The 23,105-nt window shown below is 42.0% G+C and overlaps 1 protein-coding gene across 2 annotated transcripts in view; it reads left to right on the forward strand.

Moving 5' to 3' along the window:
* The window catches only part of C5 (complement C5), a 74,317-nt gene that overhangs the window by 32,055 nt on the left and 19,157 nt on the right, over nt 1–23,105 (forward strand). The window contains exons 18-32 of one of the 2 annotated variants that reach the window (XM_082208778.1): nt 2,313–2,397; nt 2,980–3,056; nt 3,879–4,018; nt 5,661–5,888; nt 6,869–6,929; nt 8,299–8,388; nt 10,194–10,406; nt 10,661–10,736; nt 11,600–11,759; nt 12,082–12,177; nt 13,424–13,595; nt 14,872–15,074; nt 17,897–18,049; nt 22,294–22,356; nt 22,931–23,012. In XM_082208778.1, coding sequence (XP_082064904.1) covers nt 2,313–2,397; nt 2,980–3,056; nt 3,879–4,018; nt 5,661–5,888; nt 6,869–6,929; nt 8,299–8,388; nt 10,194–10,406; nt 10,661–10,736; nt 11,600–11,759; nt 12,082–12,177; nt 13,424–13,595; nt 14,872–15,074; nt 17,897–18,049; nt 22,294–22,356; nt 22,931–23,012 — 1,899 coding nt within the window. Of the gene's footprint in view, nt 1–2,312; nt 2,398–2,979; nt 3,057–3,878; nt 4,019–5,660; nt 5,889–6,868; nt 6,930–8,298; nt 8,389–10,193; nt 10,407–10,660; nt 10,737–11,599; nt 11,760–12,081; nt 12,178–13,423; nt 13,596–14,868; nt 15,075–17,896; nt 18,050–22,293; nt 22,357–22,930; nt 23,013–23,105 lie in introns of both variants that reach the window. The other variant, XM_082208777.1, reaches the window with a different exon arrangement.

The raw sequence follows: 23,105 nt of genomic DNA on the forward strand, positions 1-23,105 counted from the left end.
CAAGGTAGGCTACATCCACTGTGTTCCCTTCATCTACCAGGCTTGTAATTCTGTCAAAAAACGAGATCAGGTTAGTCTGACATGACTTATTTTTCAGAAATCCATGCTGACTATTGGTGATCACAGCATTCCTTTCTAGGTGCTCACAGACTGTTTGCTTAATGATCTGCTCCAGAATCTTCCCTGGTATTGATGTCAGATTGACTGGGCGGTAATTATTTGGGTCCTCTCTTTCCCCCCTTTTGAAAATAGGGACATTTGCCCTCCTCCAGTCTGCCGGGACTTCGCCTGTTCTCCAGGAATTCTCAAAGATGACTGCCAGTGGTTCTGAGATCACATCTGCCAGTTCTTTTAATACTCTTGGATGCAGTTCATCTGGCCCTGGAGACTTGAATACATCTAAACTAGCCAAGTATTCTTGTACTATCTCCTTAGTTATTCTGGGCTGTGTTTCCTCTGCTGAATCATTTGCTCCAAATTCTTCAGGTCGGGCATTGTTTTCTTTATCGGAGAAGACTGAGGCAAAGAAAGCATTGAGGAGTTCAGCCCTTTCTGTGTCCCCTGTTTGCATTTCACCATCTTCTCCTCTGAGTGACCCCACTGTTTCTTTGTTCTTCCTTTTGCTATGAACATACCCATAAAAGCCTTTTTTGTTGCTTTTAACCTCTCTAGCAAGCCTGAGCTCATTCTGTGCCTTAGCTTTTCTGACTTTGTGTCTACACGTGCTGGCTATTTGTTTGAATTCCTCTTTGGTGGTTTCCCCCCTTTTCCATTTTTTGTACACATCCTTTTTTAATCTTAACTCAGTTAATAGTTCTTTAGATAGCCACCCTGGCTTCTTTAGGCACCTTCTATGTTTCCGTTTCATTGGTATTGCCTGACGTTGTGCTTTTACTATCTCCCTCTTAACAAACTCCCAGCCATCATGAACTCCCTTTCCTTTTAGTATTACTGTTCATGGGATCTCACCCAGCACTTCCCTAAGTTATATGATTTGTTCATGGGAAGATTGTATGGCAATGAGCATTCATACTGCCTTCATCCTGATTTGCTTTTGGGGTGTTTACACATCTTCCTGTGAGACATTCATTCATCTCAAACTTTTTAATGCACTTCCCCAATTGCAATTCCTCATTATTAAGCAAATTTGTTGAGTACTTTAACTACATAAACATAGGGTTCTAGCTGATTCTAGTCCTCCAAGTAGTACTACTGAATTTAACAAGCATGATGAACTTAGGTCCATTCATTTCAATGTGTCCACTTAGGGTAAACCTTAGTTGGATACAACCCCTAAAGTTTTGATCGAATCCTTATTGCAAAATGTTGACAGTGTGGAGATGCTGATGGAACTACAAAATTTCCTCAAGATTTCCCATTAGATTCTCCTAAACGTGCAAGTTTCCTACTACAGTTATAAATGTTTAGTACGTAAATAGTATTTGCTGTAATGGCAATCAACCAGTCAATCGTTTTATTTCTATTCTGCCTTTCCAAAGTTAAAACTCAATGCTCAAGGTGGCTCACAAAATATAAAAAATTACATAACGAACATAACAGAAGTAGTCATACACAACAAAACATCAAAAAGAACACAATCAAATTGAACAATTTCTACATTTAACATCAACAACATTAGCAACCTCCCCCCCCCAAAAAAAACAACACCCACTGACTAAACCTTCCCTCAGCTTAAGAGTCTGCTCAGCAGCCTCAGCTTTTGTAGCTGGAGTTAGCCAGGGCGCTGTTCTCCTAGGATAGGTAGAAAAGGCCTGAAAGGTCTTCCACAACCTATAGCCAAGGTGCACCTATTAAAAACTAGCCTCCACTGCCAAAAAGGGGGGGGGGGGCGGGAGAGAAAATGCAATACAGTGGTACCTCAGGTTACATACGCTTCAGGTTACGTACGCTTCAGGCTACAGACTCCGTTAACCCAGAAATAGTACCTCGGGTTAAGAACTTTGCTTCAGGATGAGAACAGAAATTGTGCTCTGGCGGCGCGGCAGCAGCAGGAGGCCCCATTAGCTAAAGTGGTGCTTCAGGTTAAGAACAGTTTCAGGTTAATAACGGACCTCCAGAACGAATTAAGTTCTTAACCCGAGGTACCACTGTACACACTATATGGAACTGATCCATACAAATGAGCGTGTCACCCTTGATCATTGGCCATGGTGACTAGGGCTGATGTGAGCAGGAGTCCAACAGCATCTCTAAGGACTACAGGTTCCACATCCCTGTGCTGGTCCTAGCAGTTCCTGACTACTGGCTGACTTTTCTAATTTTCTGAAATTCCTTTAAAAAATATTTTCCAGCCCTTGATGCCATGTTGAATTTGGATCCAGAGATCCGAAGCTATTTTCCTGAAAGCTGGCTATGGGAGGTTCACCCAGTTCACAGGTACAGTACTCTGGGAGAGACTCAGTCATTCTGACTTCAGCTGTGGCCTAGAATGAAACTGCTCTCTTGAATGAGATGAAGTATCCATTGAGAACATTTTCACAGCTAAACCCAGGAGAACTGCTGCCAGCCAGTATAGACAGGACTGAACTAGATGGATCAGTGGTCTGATAGTTGTCTGGTAGCTTCCTTATAGTGGATTGAGCACTGTCTCGGTGCGTACAACTTACATGAAGAAGGCCCCAAGTTCAATTTTTATTATTTATTGAATTTATATACCGCCCTATACCTGGAGGTCTCACAATCCCCAGCTATTCAAGTAAGGGTGGACAGATTTGTGAGTTTTGATTCTCTTAGTTCCTCATTTTTCATTTTTCCAGATTTCTGCCACAATCTGTGATTTTATTTTTTTAAAAAAAACCTGTTGAAAATTCACCAGCATTTTAGTGCAAATTTCTAATATACACATTTTTTTGCTATAAGATAATGCATTTTTGTAGTATATTTTTTAAAAATTTTGACTGATGCTTGTTAGCTACATTTTTTTTGATGTGTTTGCATTTCCCCTCCTAATAAATGCAGTTTAAAGGCTCTTCCTGTGACATTGCCAGATTCTATCACCACCTGGGAAATACAAGGAGTTAGCATTTCAGACAAAGGTATGTATAAAATGTCTCATATTGTTGTAGCCCTTCTTAGTGAGCGAGTGAAATTTTATATGAAAAATGAGACAATTGGGGACCTCTGAGATTCCAGCGTTGTTTGACCTACTTGTCCAATACACAGAGGAGAATTGGGATGTCTCCCAGGAGAGAGAGGTGTGTGTGTGTGTGTGTGTGTGTGTGTGTGTGTGAGAGAGAGAGAGAGAGAGAGAGAGAGAGATAGAATGGCGGGAGATTCAGGATGAAAAAAGGAAGTCCTTCTTTGTATTGTCATAGTTAAAGCATGGAATATTTTGGCACAAGATGGCTGCCAACCTGAACAACATTAAACCCATCTTCCCCTGTAAGGGCATTAAGATCAGAAAATGGTTTTTATATACTGCTTACATGCCAATATGGCCTTCTAAGTTGTTTGTAACATCAATGATAAAATCCATACATAATTAAAAAAACAAAACAAAGCAATTCCATCAAAGCATTAAAAACGTCCATGATGTTAACCATCATCATAAGGAATGGATAAACTTCCACGTATTTGACTCATACTTCCATTCTGTTCCATTTCCTACAACAATCTGCAGATTTAAAACAAAAAGCCCTTCCTTCCCAAAAAGCATTTTAATGGTATTTTAATAAACATGTTAAGCTATTAATTCTGTTAGTACTAACCATATTGCTCACCCATATGTATAAAGTGCATCAGTAGTTTTAAAAAAGCATTAGTAAATGCTATTAAATACTGACTGGTTAATTAATTACTAAATACTAAATACTACTTACAAATGGTGTTGTTTGTTTGCCTGTTTGATTTTCACACAGGTATCTGTGTTGCTGATGCACTTCAGGTGCAGGTAATGAAAAACGTCTTCATAGATGTGCATGTTCCCTACTCTGTTGTCCGTGGAGAACAGATAGAATTGAGAGGATCTGTTTACAATTACAAAGGTTCCAAAACCAGGGTAAGGCTCTGACAGAAAATGTTGCTAAGAGTTAGGGATGGGGGAAATGTTGGATTCAGTATATATATCTCAGATTCATACTTTCCAAAACAATATCAGAACCCAAGCATAGCCGTCCTTTGAAATTCACACTTATCTCAGTTTTATGATATGGTTCACCAACCAATGTTTTGTTAAAAACTGCACATAAAAATTTAAAGTGTGCATTAAAATAAATATATTAATGAAAATAACATGTAAAAATGCATTTTTGCAAGCAATTTCTCTTAATACATTAGTCAAAACTGCTTACAAAAAAGTGCTTATGAAGGAGAAATTTGCACTAAAATGCTGAGTAATTTTCATTAGGTTTTTTTTTTTAAAAAAGATTCCTGCATAAATGTGAAGAACTGAATTTAATGCAGTCATACCTCATGTTACGTTTGCTTCACATTGCAGCTTTTCAGGTTATGAACGTGGCAAACCCAGAAGTGTTTACTTCCGGGTTCACCATGCGCGCATGCGCAGAAGCGATCTGCGCAATTCACGCATGCGCAGAAGCGCTCTATTGTGCTTTGCAGTAGCGGCACTCTACTTACAGACTTTTCGGGGTGTGAACGACACCCCAAAACGGATTGTAAGTAGAGGTACCACTGTATTGGAGAAATGAGAAACTGAGAACCAAAACTGAGAGATCCTTCCATCCCTACAAAGAGCATATTGTTCCCTGTAAATGATGAGACGTAACACTGGAAGAGCAAGTGAAACAAAATTTCACAACAGTTCAAAAATTACCAAAGTTTCAATTGTTGCATTGAGATTATGAATGCAAAATTTCTATTTAAAAAATCACTTTATAATGTGAATCCCTGTGGGTGCCTGTGGCACATCCAATAAGTCTCATTAAGTAGCCTCACAAAACTCTGTAATGTGTGTGAGATAATTTGCACTTCCTGCTTAGTTGCTATTTACACCGGGTCGATCTCTGCTATTTCATTGGATGCCAGAACTGGGTACCCACATTTCATTGGATGCCAGAACTGGGTACCCACCTTCCTTTCCATTCTGAATCAGAAAAGAGGTGCGGACACCAGAACTGTCATAGCTCTAGAACTAAGCAACATCCAATGAAGCTTAATGCTGAAAGATTCAGGGCAAACGAAATAAAATACCTCTTTGCACATGCTTATAAGCTACATGTTACTGGAAGACTGGAAGAAATTTAAAGACTATCTACAGAAATGTTACTGGAAGACTGGAAGAAATTTAAAGACTATCTACAGAAATATTGTAAAATTAATGAATGATAGAATGATGTTGGATAGCAACTAAGGGGTTTCCAGCTGTAATGATTTAAGAGAATATGAAAAAAGGGTTATAAATGGGTTAAAATCTAATGGGAAGGATTTGCTGAACCAATAAATTGAAGTGGAATACAAAAAAGGGAGGTATGAGGAGGTCTGGGAAATAAGTTAAAAGAAAATAAGTAAAAGAAATAATGTATGTTTTTAACTGTTTTTATTCTGTATTTTCCTTTTTCCTTTTTTCTGTTATATTTCAAAAAAAATTAATAAATATTTTATAAAATAAAATAAATATAAGCTACATGTTACTGAGTCAGCTGATGGAAACCTCTTCTAACCCTTTTTGACACATGCTTTAGTACTGCACTAAGGTATCTGTGGGTGAAGGCATTTGCCTTTTTGGAGGCACAAGCACTGGACAGCACGGTATCCAAGAAACCATTTGCAAGCGTCGGGATCTCCAGGGATCATCAGTTGCCTTAGCAACATTCAAGATTCTCCCTCTGGAGACAGGCCTCCACACCATCAACTTTACACTGAAGGGTGATTCTGTCAATGAAGTCCTTGTGAGAACATTAAGAGTTGTGGTAAGATCAAGCTATTTTTCTTGAAAAGCCTTCCCACCCCTGCAAATCAGAAATGAATGATTGCACTCATGATTTTAATCCCTCTCACAACATATTAAAGGGACGAGGGATGAGGAGGAGGGGGGGAAGCAAACCCAGGACGACAAGTTCTTAGTTGCAAAATTCAACAGAATGCAAGTCACATAGCTGGGTCTAAGGAGAGTGGAAAGGCTGCTGCTTCCTCTCCTTCTGGTAACCTTAGTGGGAGGGCATTGGTAGGTGGAGGAAAAAATTGAGCTGTACCTATACCTGTGGGACGCGGGTGGTGGTGTGGGTTAAACCGCAGAGCCTAGGACTTGCCGATCAGAAGGTTGGCGGTTCGAATCCCCGTGACGGGGTGAGCTCCTGTTGCTCAGTCCCTGCTCCTGCCCACCTAGCACGTCAAAGTGCAAGTAGATAAATAGGTACCGCTCCGGCGGGAAGGTAAAACGGCGTTTCTGTGCGCTGCTCAGAAGCGGCTTAGTCCTGCTGGCCACATGACCCGGAAGCTGTACGCCAGTTCCCTCGGCCAATAAAGCGAGATGAGCGCCACAACCCCAGAGTCGGTCATGACTGGACCTAATGGTCAGGGGTCCCTTTATCTTTTACCTTTACCTATACCTGTACCTGTACCTGGAATGATGGAGGGTGCCTGATTGCCATATCCTTTCCTCCTGGTGGCTTCTAAGTCCCCCTTTGCAGGGAACATTTGTAACTTCTTTCGCTAGTTGTAATTTAATATTTCATTCTGTTGATTCAGTTTTAAATGAACTGTAACCAGCACTAGCAGGGACTTCAGTTCCCAAATAAAGTTGTTGGGGTGTTTCGTGTGTGTTGCATGTACAACTGTGATATCTTTTTAAAAACTAGTTTTTGCTTGAGATTCTTGGGGTGGGGGAATGAATAAGCAAACGTTGCTTGACAGGCCTGCATAATGTTATCTCCCTATTCTTTGGTTTTAGCCTGAAGGGATAAGAAAGGAAATTCACGAAGGTCACACGCTGGACCCACAGGGTGTTTATGGTATGGCAAATTACCCTTTCCCCCCTCCCTTCCTTTCAGTTTTCCTGATCCATTCTTTCTCTTTCAGATAAGCATTATCATGCTCATGTGATTTGCTGTTAGAACAGTCACTTGGGCATGAGTTCTGTACACACATACCTGGGAATAAGTACCTTTGATCTCAGAAGAGTCTCCTAAGGAGTAGACATGTAAAGGATTGCACTGTATGGATTACACTATTTATTTTGGAAGGTTCACTCGGCATTTGGGCACCTCTTCAGATATAACAAAATTTTGCATGATGGTTCCTGAGATTAAGGGGTGGGTTTTTTGTCTATATTCAGATACAATTGGATGCCATTTTAAATCAAGGCAGCAGGATGAAACTTTTAAAAATGCATTGATTTCAAAACTGCAGTGATTTTTTATTTATTTTTTATTTGGTTACTTAGGCTTCATGAGCAATGCCAGGCAGGATGCTGCTGGTATTTTACAAAGGGAACTAGCATGTGGGTTATTATTATTTTTAAGTCACTGCATAGCATGCCTCCTGCCTCCCAAATTCTGCTGTGATCCTTTCCTTATAAGCCAGTCCCAATCCTAACTATATCTATGTAGAAGTGAGACCCATTGAATTAAATGGAGCTCATTCCCATGTACGTTAGCATCATTATAGCACTGACATCATATATGAGCACCCACAGTAAGAAGGGTGGGTAAATTTGCCAGTTTTGTAATCTAAAGTTCACTTTTCCACATTTCCATGTCATTTTGCAATTTTATAGAAGTCCTTATGAAAATTCATCAGAATTTTAGTGTGCGTTTCTCCTAATATACACGTTTTGTATGCAGTCTTATTCTAACACATACATTTTTGTGGAGCAATTTGTTTTCATGACTAGATGCATTTTTAAGTGCACTTTTCTTAGTACAGTATATGCATTTTCCATACACATTGCTTGGTTGGCAAACTGCATTGAAAAGTTCATATGAATGTGAATTCAGGCATGTCCAACTTTCAAGAGACTGAGATCTACTCCCACTATAAAAAAAAAAAAACTGGCAGTGATCTACAAAAGTTGTTGAGCTAGTAGATCACAATATACCTGTTGGACATCCCTGATGTAATTGTTTCAGGAAGTATGATTTATGTAGATTTGGCTTTAAATGTGAATCAAACAAAATTACTCCCTCAACCCTAGTCTGCAGGCACACCACATTGTTGAAGATCTAGGTCTGATCATTGCAAATGTATACCTTTGAAAGGCAGGATGGAAATGTGAAATAAATAAGGCTAACATAGTACACAATTATTATTTTTTAGCTCTAGTAATGGCATATGTAACACAATAAATTTCCATGGTTTCTTCACATATATTTTCAACAACAGGGACAGTGGAAAGAGAGCAAGTATTTCGTTACAGGATACCATCAAACATGGTCCCTAAGACAAAGGTTGAGAGGACTCTGAATATAAAAGGTAAAATGGAGTGGGTGGAGCACAGTTATTTTAATCACGTTTTCTTGCTGCTTTTAAGCCTCTAAATATTACAAGTGTTTTTAGCCTTGAATCAGGTTTCATGTCATTTATTTGTAATGGAGGATAAGCTTATTGGTGGTTGCTGATACAGTGGTACCTCGGGTTACATACACTTCAGGTTACAGACGCTTCAGGTTACAGACTCCCCTAATCCAGAAATAGTACCTCGGGTTAAGAACTTTGCTTCAAGATGAGAACAGAAATCGTGCGGTGGTGGCGGCAGTGGGAGGCCCCATTAGCTAAAGTGGTGCTTCAGGTTAAGAACAGTTTCAGGTTAAGAACGGACCTCTGGAACGAATTAAGTTCTTAACCTGAGGTACCACTGTAATGGTGGCATTCTACTCATATTGGGATCAGTGGCAGGATGCCTCTGACAATTCCAGTTGCTGGGGTATATGATTGAGATATGTCTCTTGCCCTCATGCCCTGGTTGTGGGCTTTTCATAAGCATCTGGCTGGCCACTAGTCCCATCAGAATACTGGATTGGTGGCATAATCTGGCAAGCCTTGTCTTATGTTCATATCTCTTCTGAAGACTTCTGTTTACAAATCCTGCTTCTCTATTGGTGATGATTGAAGCAGCTTATAAATTGTAACTGTGGTGACTGGTGCCCATTTAGACGGGTAGGGAGTAAGACAAGGGCCCCAACAGTAGGTGGCGCCAGAGCCAATGACGAGCAGAGCCAATTAATTCTAGTTTCCTCCCCTCCCTCCTTTTACAAGGGCAACCTGAGAGTAAGAAGTAAAATGCACAAGGAACACCAGACAAATCATAATCTGCTCAGCAGCAATGCTTGTTGAAGTATTTATTTACATTTATTAATTAAAGGGTTTTAAAACAATCTTTTACCTGTCACAAGGCGGCAGACAACAGAGTTATTACTATAATATTTCAAAAAGAGCAGTAAGAAAGCGCATCTAAGCGGGGGCATGAATTAAAAGTGGATTGAAACAAAAGCTTCTTTTAAAAGGTTGGCAGTCTTGAGGAAGAAGAGCACAAGTGAGGAAGGCATAAACAACAACAGAACCTGCTCCCTCCCTGCCCATTCAGCTTTGTTTGTTTGTTTTAGTTTGGTGCCTTGGCAGAAAAAGCAGTGTATAAATGCAATGAATATATGAACAAACAAACAAATGATAGGGTCATATACATTTCCTGGGGAAAGAAAGTCCACAGATACTGGGCCACCACTATGAAGGCTCCGTATCTGGTATCTAACCTAGGGGACAGGGAACCCTTTTCAGCCTGAGGGCCACATTTCCATGTGGGCAACCTTTTAAGGGCCCCTGGCTAGTGGTGAGCAGGCCCAGAGACAAAAGTGAGTGGAGCAACAAATGTAAATTTTAACTTTGTACAGCAGGTTAGAGAACACACATGCTTCTCTTTCCTCTACCCTAGTAAGCAAGAGTTTAAGGACACGTTCCAGCCAGGCAAAAACATTATGGGTTCAAACCAGGGCCAGTGAGGCATGTGGCTTGGGATCTAGAGGGCCACATTTGGCCCCTGGGCCTGAGGTTCCCCACCCTTGGTGTAATCTAACCTGTTACTCAGAGAATGGGAACAAAGTGAGTGTTGACTGCCTTGTGAGAAGTAGCTAACAGTAGAGCTCTCCTAGGAGGGTGTTCCAGTATCTGGGCCTCACCTCCATAAAGGCCCCGTATTTTATACCAACTCAGCAGCATGGACAACCTCCATCCGCCCACCAACAAAAAGGACAGGATTTCATGGTACCATTTTTCTTTTGCAGGAATTCTTCTAGGTGAAGTGATTAATGTAGCTGTCAGCCCAGAAGGGCTAAAACTTCTTGTCAACCTCCCAAAGGGGAGTGCAGAAACTGAGCTTATGAATGTTGTGCCAGTCTTTTATGCATATGACTACCTGGAAAGGACAGACAGCTGGGACATACTTGGCCCAGGGACTATCACTCCAAAAGTTAACCTGAGGAGGAAGATGAAAGAAGGTAAATTAGTATTCCCTTGTGGTCTTTCAAGGTAAGGTAGACCTGAAGTCCTTGCATGATCACCAAAACAATGTGCCTTGTGATGATAATTTAGCCAGAGGCTTATGATTGGCATAATTGCAGGGAACTTTGGCATTATCGAGATCTTGTTTGCTCTTTCTGGAGATAATAGTCAATGTGAATGATCTCCTAATGTTTGAAGTAGTGGCATGAGTGGAATAAATGTTGAATACGCTGCTTTATGTACCTTATAGGACTTGTCAGCATCCTGTCATTCCAGAAAAAAGATTTCTCATACAGTATGTGGGAGAACGGAGAGCCCAGTGCCTGGTGAGTTCTCCATATATATTAACAAATATATTTATTATTATATAGTAACACAATTTGACACAATGGGTTCTAAGGTTGAGGAGCAGGTTTCTGTTTGTGTTTGGATACCGTAGGATCCCATTTTGAATCAAGATGGCAGACTCAACTTTTCAAATCTGCACCGAGTTAGACATCTCTCAAGATATTGTAAAACATTTTGCAAGAGGGTTCCTGAGATCAATGAGCAGGCTTTCATCTATGTTTGGATACTATTGGGCACCATTTTGCATCAAGGTGGCAGACGCAATCTTCCAGAGCTGCACCAATTGTCACTCAGGGTTGCTGTTGGCTTCTTAGAATTCCCAAGCAATATCAAGCACTTCTTGCTAGTTTGTTTACAGGTAGCAGCAGCACTTTGCCATCTGCTGCCATCTTTCTACCTTAAGTTCACACCAAAAGTTGTAGCAAAATCACGCACTTCCTACCTCTGGAGCTCCTGGTATAAGCAAAAGAGTGATTCACAGCAGCTGTGGTTATAAGTCCATGGGCTGGAAAGGTCACACATTTACAGTGCAATCCTAGACAAGTCTGCTGGGTTCTCTGGACTTGCTCCCTGGTAATTGCATATTGGACTTCTGCCTTAGTGAATGAGTGAAACGTTTAAAGCCATAGAGCAGCACAGTATAAATATAGCAGTCATCAAGTTTGATGCTCAGTCAGAAAATTAACCTTAAATATTTGCCATGGAATACTTTATTTGTACTTTCAGAATTTCAGAACCCAAATGTGTGTGTGCAGGGTGTGGGTGGAATTAATTTCAAAATTAGCAGCCAGCTCAGATTTTCCTCAGGAAATATATTTGTTTTATTTTGTTGATGGGGCAGGCTGACAGCTTTTGCCTTAAGGATTTTGGGACAAGTGAGCCAATATGTGGCTGTTGATAAGAATTCTGTGTGCAATTCTCTGACGTGGATGATTGACAACTGTCAAATGGCAGATGGATCTTTCAGGGAGATTTCAAGCTACCAACCTGTAAAACTACAGGTAAGGAAACTGGGTTGGGTTTTTTTTGTAATTTTAAGTTTTAATTATTTGCTTTGTTTTAATTTACGCTCAGATTTGTCTTGTGTGTTGCTTTTGTGAGGTATATCATAAAGACCATTGACTACACACAATATCTTTGACACCCGAGGTATGTGTTTTCAGGGACTGGCCTTGGTAATCTGTTTTAACTTCTGAATGTTAAATAGTTGCAACCTGCCTTCGGACCTGCTGATAAAGGGTGGGTAATCATCAACATCATCATTATTATTATCACAATCATCATCTGTCTGACTGCATGTTTGTATATTTTGCTTTTTAAAAGGGTACACTGCCTAAGGAACAGAAAGAAAAGACTTTGTATCTCACCGCTTTCTCTCTGATTGGATTTGAAAAATCAATTCATATCTGCCCGTTGCAGGTGCGTGTAGTGTGATTACTTCCTTCTTCCCACAGACTGCATTTTTGTACTCCAAGCCAACAGTCAGATTTCAAGAATGCTAGAGATCCAGTGGCATCGCAACGGTGTGTGTGTGTGTGTGTGTGTGTGTGCACCCCGGGTGCCATGTCTGCGGGGGGTGGTGACAAGAAGGCACCCTGCGGGGGCTGGCGACACAAGCAGCCATTGCGCCACCACATCTGCATGTGGAGGATCCTCTGTTCGCAGCTGCAGCCATGAGCAGAGGATCCCGGCGCTGGCGGCAAACCGCTATGTACAGCGCATGTGCGGCATAGCACGCATGTGCTGTACATAACGGCACTGCACATAGCAGTTTGCCACCGGCGCCGCTTGAGCGTCGTACGGATGGTGGTGGGATCTCAGCTGCGAGCAGAGGATTCCAGCACCATCTGTACGGCACTGGAGCAGCACCGCCAGCAAACCCCTATGTACAGCACATGTGCGGTGTCGCTATGTACGGTGCATGCGTTGTACATAGTGATGCCGCACATGCACCCTATGTAGTGACGCTGCACCCCGGATGTCACGACGCCTTCGTTCACCCCTGTAGAGATCAGCAGGATTTCTAAAGGAAGGACTGGGGGAGGGCCATAGCTTGGTGGTAGAGCATCAACATGCAAAAGGCCCGAGGTTCAATTCTTGATGTCGGTAGACAGGGTTGAGAAACCCCAGAGAACTACTGCTATTTATTGCAGAAACTGAGCTACATAGACCAAAGGCCATTGCGGACGGGTCGTAACTCAGTGGTCTGCTTTGCATTCATAAGGCTCCATGTTCAATCTTTGGCATCTCCAGGTAAGACTGGTAATGCCCCCTGCCTGAAACTCTGGAGAGCCACTGCCAATCAGTGTAGATCATGCTGAGCTTGTTGGACTAATGGTCTGACTTAGTCTAAAGCAGCTTCTTGTGTTCATGACCTGAATAGTTTGATGCTGAGGTTTCGTAGCAGAACAGAAAAGCACCAGACACATTTCCAATACAGTGTCTTGTTACGTAATGGTTAGAGTATTATTCACAAAGCTTACTGGGCCAGTCACTATTGCTTAGCCCAACCTGCCCCACAGAGTGGTTGTGATGATAAGATGAGGGTGGGGGAGAACTATGCTTGCTGCTGCCTCCTTCGTGGAGGAAGCGCGTGGTACAAATGTAACCAGAAGCAAGGAAAAAAATAAAATAAAATAAGAACATTTGGTTCTTGTCTTCCCAGAGAATTGAAGATGCAAAAAACAAAGCTAAAGATTACTTGCTACAAAATTTTCATTCTGTTCAAAGCACGTTTTCCTTGGCAATAGTTACTTATGCACTCACTCTGACAAGATCCAAGCAGCCTGGCACACGTGCAGCCCACCTTGCACTGAAGAGGGAAGCCCTTGTGAAAGGTAAAAAGGAATGTCCATTTCCCCAACTTGTAGCGATTTCCTGTAGTGATGGTGGCACTAGACCTCAGCTGGTGAAAAATGCAGCAGCCCAGAGTTACTTGCTGGGGTTTCATTTAAATCTCATATAACCCGTTTTAAAACAGCTGTGTCAGCTTGTTTCCAAGCCTAATTCATGGTGCTCACATTAGTGTTTAAAGCCCTTAAATGATTCTGATCTCAATCAGATAGCTGAAAGGCAGCCTCCTTCTCTACAGAATCCTTTGGTGTTGAGAGCAGCAGAGGGTGCCCTCTTGGTGGTTCCAGCACCTTCAGAAGTATGGAAAATGATTACCAAGGAGAGGAGACTTTTTCTGTGGCAGCCCCTAAGTTATTGGACTCTATCACCATAGAGGTGTGTCTGGCACCTTCTCTATACAGTTTTCACCTAATGCTGAAGGTGCACCTTTTTTCACTCTGCCCTTTGACACTTGAGATGTGTATTCTTGTGATTGTAATTTGTTTTACAGTCATACCTGAGGTTGAAGTTGCTTCAGGTTGAGCATTTTCGGGTTGCGCTCTGTGGCGACCCGGAAGTAACAGAACGCGTTACTTCCGGGTTTTGCTGCTCGCGCATGCGCAGACGCTCAAAATGATGTAATGCGCATGTGCAGAAGCGGCAAATCGCGACCCGCGCATGCGCAGGTGCCAGTTGCATTCTGCTCTGGATGCAAACGAGGCTCGGAACGGATCCCATTCGCATCCAGAGGTACCACTGTATATGGTTTTCAATGTTGCTTTGCATGCAGAAGATCCCAGGTTCAGTCCCCGCCATCTCCAGCAAGGGCTGGGAATATGCCCTCCCTGAAACCCCAGAGGGCCCTTGCTAGTCAGTGCACACAATACTGGATTAAAATGGATCAATTGGTATAAAGCAGCTTCCTATGTCTGTATGGAAGGCAATCTATAAATGTAAATACAGTAAGCCAGCAACTTGCACACATTTAACTTGTGCACATTCAGCTTGGGGTGGGTGGGCAGTAAACATTAAAAAGGGGTGGCAAGGGAGTGGGATTCCAGGAAAAATGACTTTGGCAAACCCCCCCTCATTGAACTCAATGGGTTTTAACTATACACAATTTGGCTTTAGGAATAATCCCTGGAATGTTACCCCTGGATAAGTTACTGGCTTACTGTAATACATATGTACATACATCCAGGTGATTTTTTTTCTGGCGCCGTCCCTTACTCTGCCCCTCCCCGCTGTGACTTATCTTCATTAGCCTTCCTTTAATAGCAGGCCCACCTATGTATCGCTATTGGAAAGAAACCCTCAACAAATTAGATCCAAACGCTCCGTCAGAGGACACTGCCAGGATGGTTGAAACTACAGCTTATGCCTTGCTTGCCACTCTAATGCAAGGAGACCAAAACTACGCTACTCCTATCATCAGGTGGTTGTCGGAACAACAGAGATATGGCGGTGGATTTTACTCCACACAGGTACTTCTCTGCAATAAATAATAAATAAATAAATCCTCCCAACACAGGGTGGTCATTATTCAAAGAACCGTCTTCCATTAGTCTGCAAACCATGTATGAATCCTTTTTGCCTTCAGAAGCACAATTAGTTGGAGAAGAAAGTCCTTCTTCGCATAGAGCATAGTTAAACTATGCAACCCACTCCCACTGAAGGCAGTGATGGCAACCAGTGTAGATGGCTTAATAAGAGGATTAGACAAATTATTGAAGGAGAACGCTATCAGTGGCTACTAAACATGATGGTTGTGCTCTGCTTCCATGGTTAGATGCAATAATGTTCCTGAATATCAGTTGCTGGAAACCACAGTAAAAGGAGAGCGCTGTTGTGCTCAAGTCCTGCTTGCAGGTTTCCCACAGGCATTTGGTTGGCCACTGTGAAAATCATGAGGCTGGACCAGATGACCCAGCAGACTCATCTTATGTTCATATGTGTTTTCAGTAGCAGTTCTAAGGATGTGGTATGCTCCATTCCTTTTCAGCCATAATATATAAAAAAATGAAAACATTGTCCAGTAGCACCTTAGGTAAAGGTAAAGATACCCCTAGCTGTTAGGTCCAGTCCTGGACGACTCTGGGGTTGCGCGCTCATCTTGCTCTATAGGCCAAGGGAGCCAGCGTTTGTCTGCAGACAGCCTCTGGGTCATGTGGCCAGCATGACTAAGCCGCTTCTGAGCTGGGACCGAACAACAGGAGCTCACCCCGTTGTGGGGATTTGAACCGCCAACCTTCTGATCGGCAAGCCCTAGGCTCTGTGGTTTAGACCACAGTGCCACCCGCATTCCTTAGCACCTTAGAGAAAAACTAATTTTGTTCTTGGTATAAGCTTTCGTGTGCATGCAAACTTCTTCAGATACCTGAAGAAGTGTGCATGAGCACGAAAAGTATCTGAAGAAGTGTGCATGCACATGAAAGCTTATACTACCCAGAACAAACTTAGTTGGTCTCTAAGGTGCTACTGGACATTTTTTTCATTTTTTCATATATCCTGACTGTGTCAGACCAACATGGCTACCTACCTGAATCTTTTCAGCCAGAGATGGGGAAACTTATGGTCCTCCAGACATTGCTTCAACTCCCATCTTCCCTAAGTTTTGGCCATGCTAGACAGGGATGAAAACCCATCTCCTGCCCAGCGTTGATCCCAGGCTGCCCACATCCAACCCAGCAACATCTGGAAGGCTACACATTCCCTACCCCTGCTTAGACACTAGTACTGGACTTGAATGTGGGCAGCCCAGCTGTGATGAAGATCACCATGCGAGCTTGGGCAAGCCCAAGTGATCTCCCAAACTCAGCCCCATTTTTATTCTCCATTTGAGAAGGACAGTCATGGTGACCTACTTTCAGGATTCTTGTAAGCATTGCTGAGATAATATATGGGTAGCATTCCAAATGTCCCTTTCCAAGCAGCCTTATGGTTGGTTTCATTGCATATGCATATTGTGTATAGTATCTATAACTTGTCCTTGAAAAGAAAAGAAAAGATGTGAGGTGTGGGAAAGACCCTTCTCCCCCGTGACCCTGCTGATCTGCTCCTACACCTGGGCCAGATGTACAAGTAGCCTGATGGATTATAAAATATCCTACAGACATTGTTTTTATCATGCATTCATAATGATTTGTCTTCATGATGATATTGGGGACTGTTATATGCAAACCCACATTGTGCCTGAAAAAATTTGAGGTGGACATAGTGTTTTGTACCTGTTTTGTTCCCTATCATCCCCCATCATCGGGACTGCCTTTCCTCGTATGCCCTGCAGAGGACCTTACGGTCCTTAAATAATAATATCTTGGAGGTCCTGGGCCTCGAGGTTAAACTGACCTCAACCCAGGCCAAGGCCTTTTTGGCTTTGGCCCCAGCCTGGTGGAACACTCTATCACAGGAGACCAGGGCCCTGCAGGACTTAACATCCTTCTGCAGGGCCTGTAAGACAGAGCTGTTCTGCCTGGCCTTCGGTCCGGGCCCAGTTTGACCCCCCTCTGGGACCTTGTAAGTTCCCTCTTTGGCTCTTTTATTGGCTCATGTGGGACCAACATGGATAGCTGGCCCTGATGAATACTTGAGGTTCCCAACCCCTATGGTTGTAATTCATGGGCAATCATTTAATTTTATCCTGATTCTAATTTTTAAGCTGTATTTTAATAAATTGTTTGATTGTGTTTTAATATATTTGATGTTAGCTGCCCTGAGCCCGGTCTTGGCCAGGGAGGGAGGGGTATAAATAAAATTTTTATTAGTTACTTACTATCCCTCAGCTTCCTAGTAAAATCCTCCTTCCTGTTGCAGTTTATTATGTTCTGCTTTTGTTACAATCTAGGGCAAAAATTATTCTATAAGCAGTAATAATGTAGCAACGTTGGGACAGCATCACAGAACTACTAAAAAAGGGGAAGATTGTGTGGACAGTCCAGTATAAATCCATGGCTAGTGCACAATACTTACATCAATGACATGTTGCAGACTACTCCCGTGAAACTCCACTACCTGCCTGGACTGGCCCAAAGACAGCTTTCCTTTTATCCCATGCAATTGTCTGGCTAAAAATGCCTTGTGTTCCCGAGCTTTTAATGAACAATAAGTGTTTTTTATTGCCTTTATAGTTTTGCTGATTTTTCACATTGTGTTGCTGTTTCCTCCTTGTTAGTATGGTAGCACTTTGCTGTTTTTAATTGTATGTCACCGCGGGAATATTTGGAAAGGCAGGACATAACTGTCTTAGTTAAATAAAACCGGGCTATGGTTCAGCTCCTAATTCCTAACCCCTTGCTGTATTTGACAGGACACAATCACTGCTCTTGAAGCCCTGACCGAATATTCTATCCTCGTTAAGCGGATGACACTGTTCATGAACATCAAAGTGGCCTACAAGAACCATGGGGATTTTCATCAGTACAGGCTTACAAAAAACAATTATGTTGGCAGGTCTGTGGAAGTAAGTGTATGAATTATAAATAACAAGAAACCAGGACCCAAGGTACTTGCAAGAACCAACCTGTGGTAATCCGTGGTCCAGGAATAGCTAGCCTTCCTTTTAGAAAATGCCATAACATGTGTTCTCCACTGGTTAATAGTCAGATGTTATTTTCTACAGTAACCTGCAATTCCAATGAGCGGTCATCTTAAGTCCTGACTATGGAAGATTTATTTATTTCATAAAATTTATAAACCACTTAATTGTAAAGAAAGGTAAAGGTAAAGGTACCCCTGCCCGTACGGGCCAGTCTTGCCAGACTCTAGGGTTGTGCGCCCATCTCACTCAAGAGGCCGTGGGCCAGCGCTGTCCGAAGACACTTCCGGGTCACGTGGCCAGCGTGACATCGCTGCTCTGGCGAACCAGAGCCGCACACGGAAACGCCGTTTACCTTCCCGCTGGTAAGCGGTCCCTATTTATCTACTTGCACCCGGAGGTGCTTTCGAACTGCTAGGTTGGCAGGCGCTGGGACCGAACGACGGGAGCGCACCCCGCCGCAGGGATTCGAACCGCCGACCTTTCCATCGGCAAGCCCTAGGCGCTGAGGCTTTTACCCACAGCGCCACCTGCGTCCCTAATTGTAAAGAAAAACCCAGAGCAATTTACAAATCAAATAAAACAACAACATTGCCTATTGTTATTAGATCATATTAATAGATGGATGTTTCAAAACAGCTATTTAAAACTTTCAAATAATAATTAAAATGAGTGATGCTAAAAAAACACAACAGATTAAAATACTTGTAAACATTCTTCATATCTGGTTAGGCTTGTCTAAACAAAAATGTTTCTAGCAGGTTTTAGCAAAAGAGCATAGGGAAGGTGTTTGCCTGGTGTCAATTGGCACGGAGTTCCAAAGTATGAGTGTGCCACACTAAACATTGGATTCCTTACAACATTAAGATGGAATCATTGATCCTTGGGGACCCTTTTGAGTGCCTTCCTTGAAAGGGTCTAATAGATCCCTTACTGAACAGGCGGTAGCATATCTGAATGTTGTAATATTTCTTAGACCTGCTACCTGCTATAACTGTTAACTCTTAACTTTGTTCCCTTTGTTCTTCTGGGGCTATGATTTAGTATTTTTAGTGGGTTGTATCCAATATCCATGAGGAGGCTGCTGTTGGGCCAATACACCAGGCAGGGCACACGCTTGATGTGTTCATTGCTGCAAGTGAGTGTCTCCCATGTCTGATTACAGATAGGTAGCCGTGTTGGTCTGCCATAGTCAAAATAAAAAAAAATCCTTCCAGTAGCACCTTAAAGACCAACTAAGTTAGTTTCTTGGTATAAGCTTTCGTGTGCATGCACACTGTGTATCTGAAGAAGTGTGCATGCACACGAAAGCTCATCCCATGTCTGAGAAATGGATCCGTTGCCTACCTGGATGGGGTTGCGCTCCCCTTGATGGAGCAGGTTTGCTGTTTGCGGTTTGCTGTGCTTCTGGATCCAGCTCTGTCACTGGAGACTTGGTAGCCTCAGTGGCTAGAAGTGCCTTTAACCAACTGCAACTAGTTCATAAGCTACAGTCATTCCTGGACTGGGAAAACCCTTGCCACAGTACAGTACCTCAGGTTAAGAACTTAATTCGTTCTGGAGGTCTGTTCTAAACCTGAAACTGTTCTTAACCTGAAGCACCACTTTAGCTAATGGGGCCTCCCACTGCTGCTGGACCGCCAGAGCACGATTTCTGTTCTCATCCTGAAGCAAAGTTCTCAACCCGAGGTACAATTTCTGGGTTAGCGGAGTCTGTAACCTGAAGCGAATGTAACCTGAAGTGTATGTAACCTGAGGTACCACTGTAGTTTATGTGTTGGCTACTTCAAAACTGGACTGCTGCAATGTGCTCTGTGCGGAGCTTCCCTCACACTTGATCTGGAGTTAGTGCAGAATGTTGCACGTGATTGTTGACAGGAGTGAGGCCTTGTCAGTGTATAACACCTGTGCTCAGAGATCTGCACAGGCTGCCAATTTGCTACCAGGCCATGTTCAAGGTGTTACTATTAGCATATACAGTCCTTAACAACTTGGAATCAGTATACCTACAAGATCATGTCATCCCTCATGTGCCCATTTGACCACCTTGATTAGCAGAAATGACACTTCTTCTTTTTTTAAAAAATAATATTTATTAAGTTTTCCAAATTAACAATCCAATAAAGGCCATATTAAAAACATTCCAAATTATACAATAATCAAGCAGTCCAAATATTAAGCCAAATCATAAATCTTTGTTTGACTTCCCAGGCTCTTAGGTCGGAGGATTGCGATCATCTCTCATTTGCACTGCTTTCTTAATTAGTCCATGTGGTTCCCATAAATCAATCCAATGTCAATCCTTCGTTCGTTTTCACAGCCTCTGAGTTCATACAGCAAGCGAGTTATATCAAAACGATATGTTTCTGTGTGGGTGATTATTTTCATCTATGTCTTTCGCTTTTGATTCTTTATCGTACCTGTAATTATCCCTGCAACACGTCCCAAAATGGTGGAAATCTGGTTTTCTGCCAATTATTTCAGGCATATGTCTAAACCTCTTCGTTTCATCTCATACCAGAAAAGATAAGCCTGTACTTTGGTTAGAAGCCTCAGTTCCCTTCTTCTGCTCTTAACACCCCCTTTCTGTTCCGACATACCAGTCCATAATTAAGATTAAGAATCCTTTAACTCCTCAGTGGCTGATCAATTAGCAGAGCAGTTTATCTCCCCTCGCTAAGAGCATGGCCTTTAATTAAGTTCGAAGTATCATCTTAAAAACAGGAGTTCGTTTGCTCATGTGGCGACTTTGGAGAGTTGCCAAAGAGACGCAAGGTGTTTTCCACCCAGTGTCACCTGCCCCCTCATATTGGGGGCAGGTGTTGGACAATCTGCAGGTGAAGCTGCCCCCACGTTCCGTGTGTGTGTGTGTGTGTGTGTGTGTGTGGTTGGAAGAATGATTACTCCCATCTCATCCTCAAAATATCCTGTGCGAAATGGCTCAGATGTAATCAACACCCTCCACCATGGCAAGCCAAACTGGAAGTCAGAATTGACACTTCTACATGCGCCACATTTTACCTGTTCTACATTTATAAGACCTTGATTGTTTTGAATGGCAGCACCTGCACTTTGGAATTCCCTGCAACATTCTTCTTTAGACAAGCCTACCCAGATGCTTAGATAATTGAGCTAATTTAAATCTGTTTTAGTATTTTAACTTTTGTATGTGTTTAAGTAGGGTTGTAAATTTCTCTCAATGTTTTTTTTAATCATTTTGTAAACCTCTTTGAGTTTGTTTGCTGTTGTTGGTTTTTTTTTTTACAACCAAGTAGCATATAAATTTTATGAAATAAAAAAAATGTTAATCCTGCTCAGAGTAGACCCATTGAAACTGATGGGCATTACTAATTCGGCTACATTAATTTCAGTTGGTTTGCTCTGAGTAGAATTTAGTTGGACACCGTATTACAATTTGTACTTTCTTTAATGGTTGGCTGACTGTAATACAGTGGTACCTCAGGTTAAGTACTTAATTCGTTCCGGAGGTACGTTCTTAACCTGAAACTGTTCTTAACTTGAAGCACCACTTTAGCTAATGGGGCGTCCAGCTGCCGCTGCCACTGCACGATTTCTGTTCTCATCCTGAAGCAAAGTTCTTAACCCGAGGTACTATTTCTGGGTTAGCGGAGTCTGTAACCTGAAGCGTATGTAACCTGAAGCGTATGTAACCTGAGGTACCACTGTAGATGTTTGGCTGGATTTTAATCTTTTAAAAAATGGCTTTGAAATGCCTTTTGAATCACCATCCCTTCTATTTCCAATGTTAAAATGGTGCATTGCTGCTTCTGTGGCTAAAACAGCACCACTAGGACTGGGGGAGAAATTTGGTTTGGTTCACATTTAAAGGCAAGCCTACCTAATTTGCACTTTCTGAGAATGCATGAACTGAAGTGCAGCCAAATGCACGTACTGGGGTCAAGTATGCATAAAAATGTCATATATTAGTTCAATGCATTTTTGTATGTTATTTTATTTAGGAAAACTGCTTTGCAAAAATGTGTGGATATTAGGCAGAACCAGATACAAATATGTGTCTGTTAGAAGTAATTTGCATTAAAATTTGCTAATGAGTTATCATGAAGACTTTTTTTTTAAGCCCCCACACTTAATGAGGATCTAATTTACACTAACATCACTTTCTGCATTATTTTTTTTAACGTATCCAGGCTCCCCTGAATGATGATTTAGAGGTTCGCACAGGCAGCAACACCGGCTTAGCAACAGTGAATGTACGTGAATTAAGCATTTTGGGTCACTTCCAGATGACCTGTTTGCTGAGGACTCATCCTGTTTTGTTTGCAGGGAGAATGGATGACATTGGCTATTTAATGAAGATGTGTTCTGATTTGTTTTGGGTGGGGGAGGTTAGATTACCATGTGCCAAATCATGTGTAATCCCAACTTTCCCAGTGCATTTCCCAATGTCTTGTTGAAAAAAGTCTGATATTTTGGAGGAAGTAGGTTTGTGATGGAAGGCCTCTCCCTCAACTATAATTGTGAAATGTGAATTTACTGGTAATTTATTTGAACCCCATCTGAAAACAATGAGAGTCTGGAAGCACCTATAGAAAGTGGGCTCCAGAGAGCAACCTATTGGACCTAAATACTGTAAATGAACTGAATTTATTTAGGTAAGACTCGCTTCCATGAATAGATTGCCTTAGAAGTTCACTCTTCATTGGGTCTGAGATTTTCACACAAATTATGGATAGATTCTTGGATGCCAAATACTTGGCTGGTGAGTTCAAACTCTCTGAAAATGTAATTTGAGTTCTGTTTTGTTTTTAATCTGGACTTGTACAGGTGAGGAGCGTATATTATAAGATCAGCACCTCTGAAGATATTTGTAACTTTGAGCTGAAGATTGCTATCAAGTCACCATCTGGTGAGAAAGTAATAATTTCTGTTTTAAAGTGTTTTGGATTATGCTTTTATCATAAGCCACCCGGACAACTTTTGTCTATAAGCATCATAAATA

Source organism: Podarcis vaucheri (assembly GCF_965113315.1).
Source record: "Podarcis vaucheri genome assembly, chromosome: Z".
NCBI lineage: Eukaryota > Metazoa > Chordata > Lepidosauria > Squamata > Lacertidae > Podarcis > Podarcis vaucheri.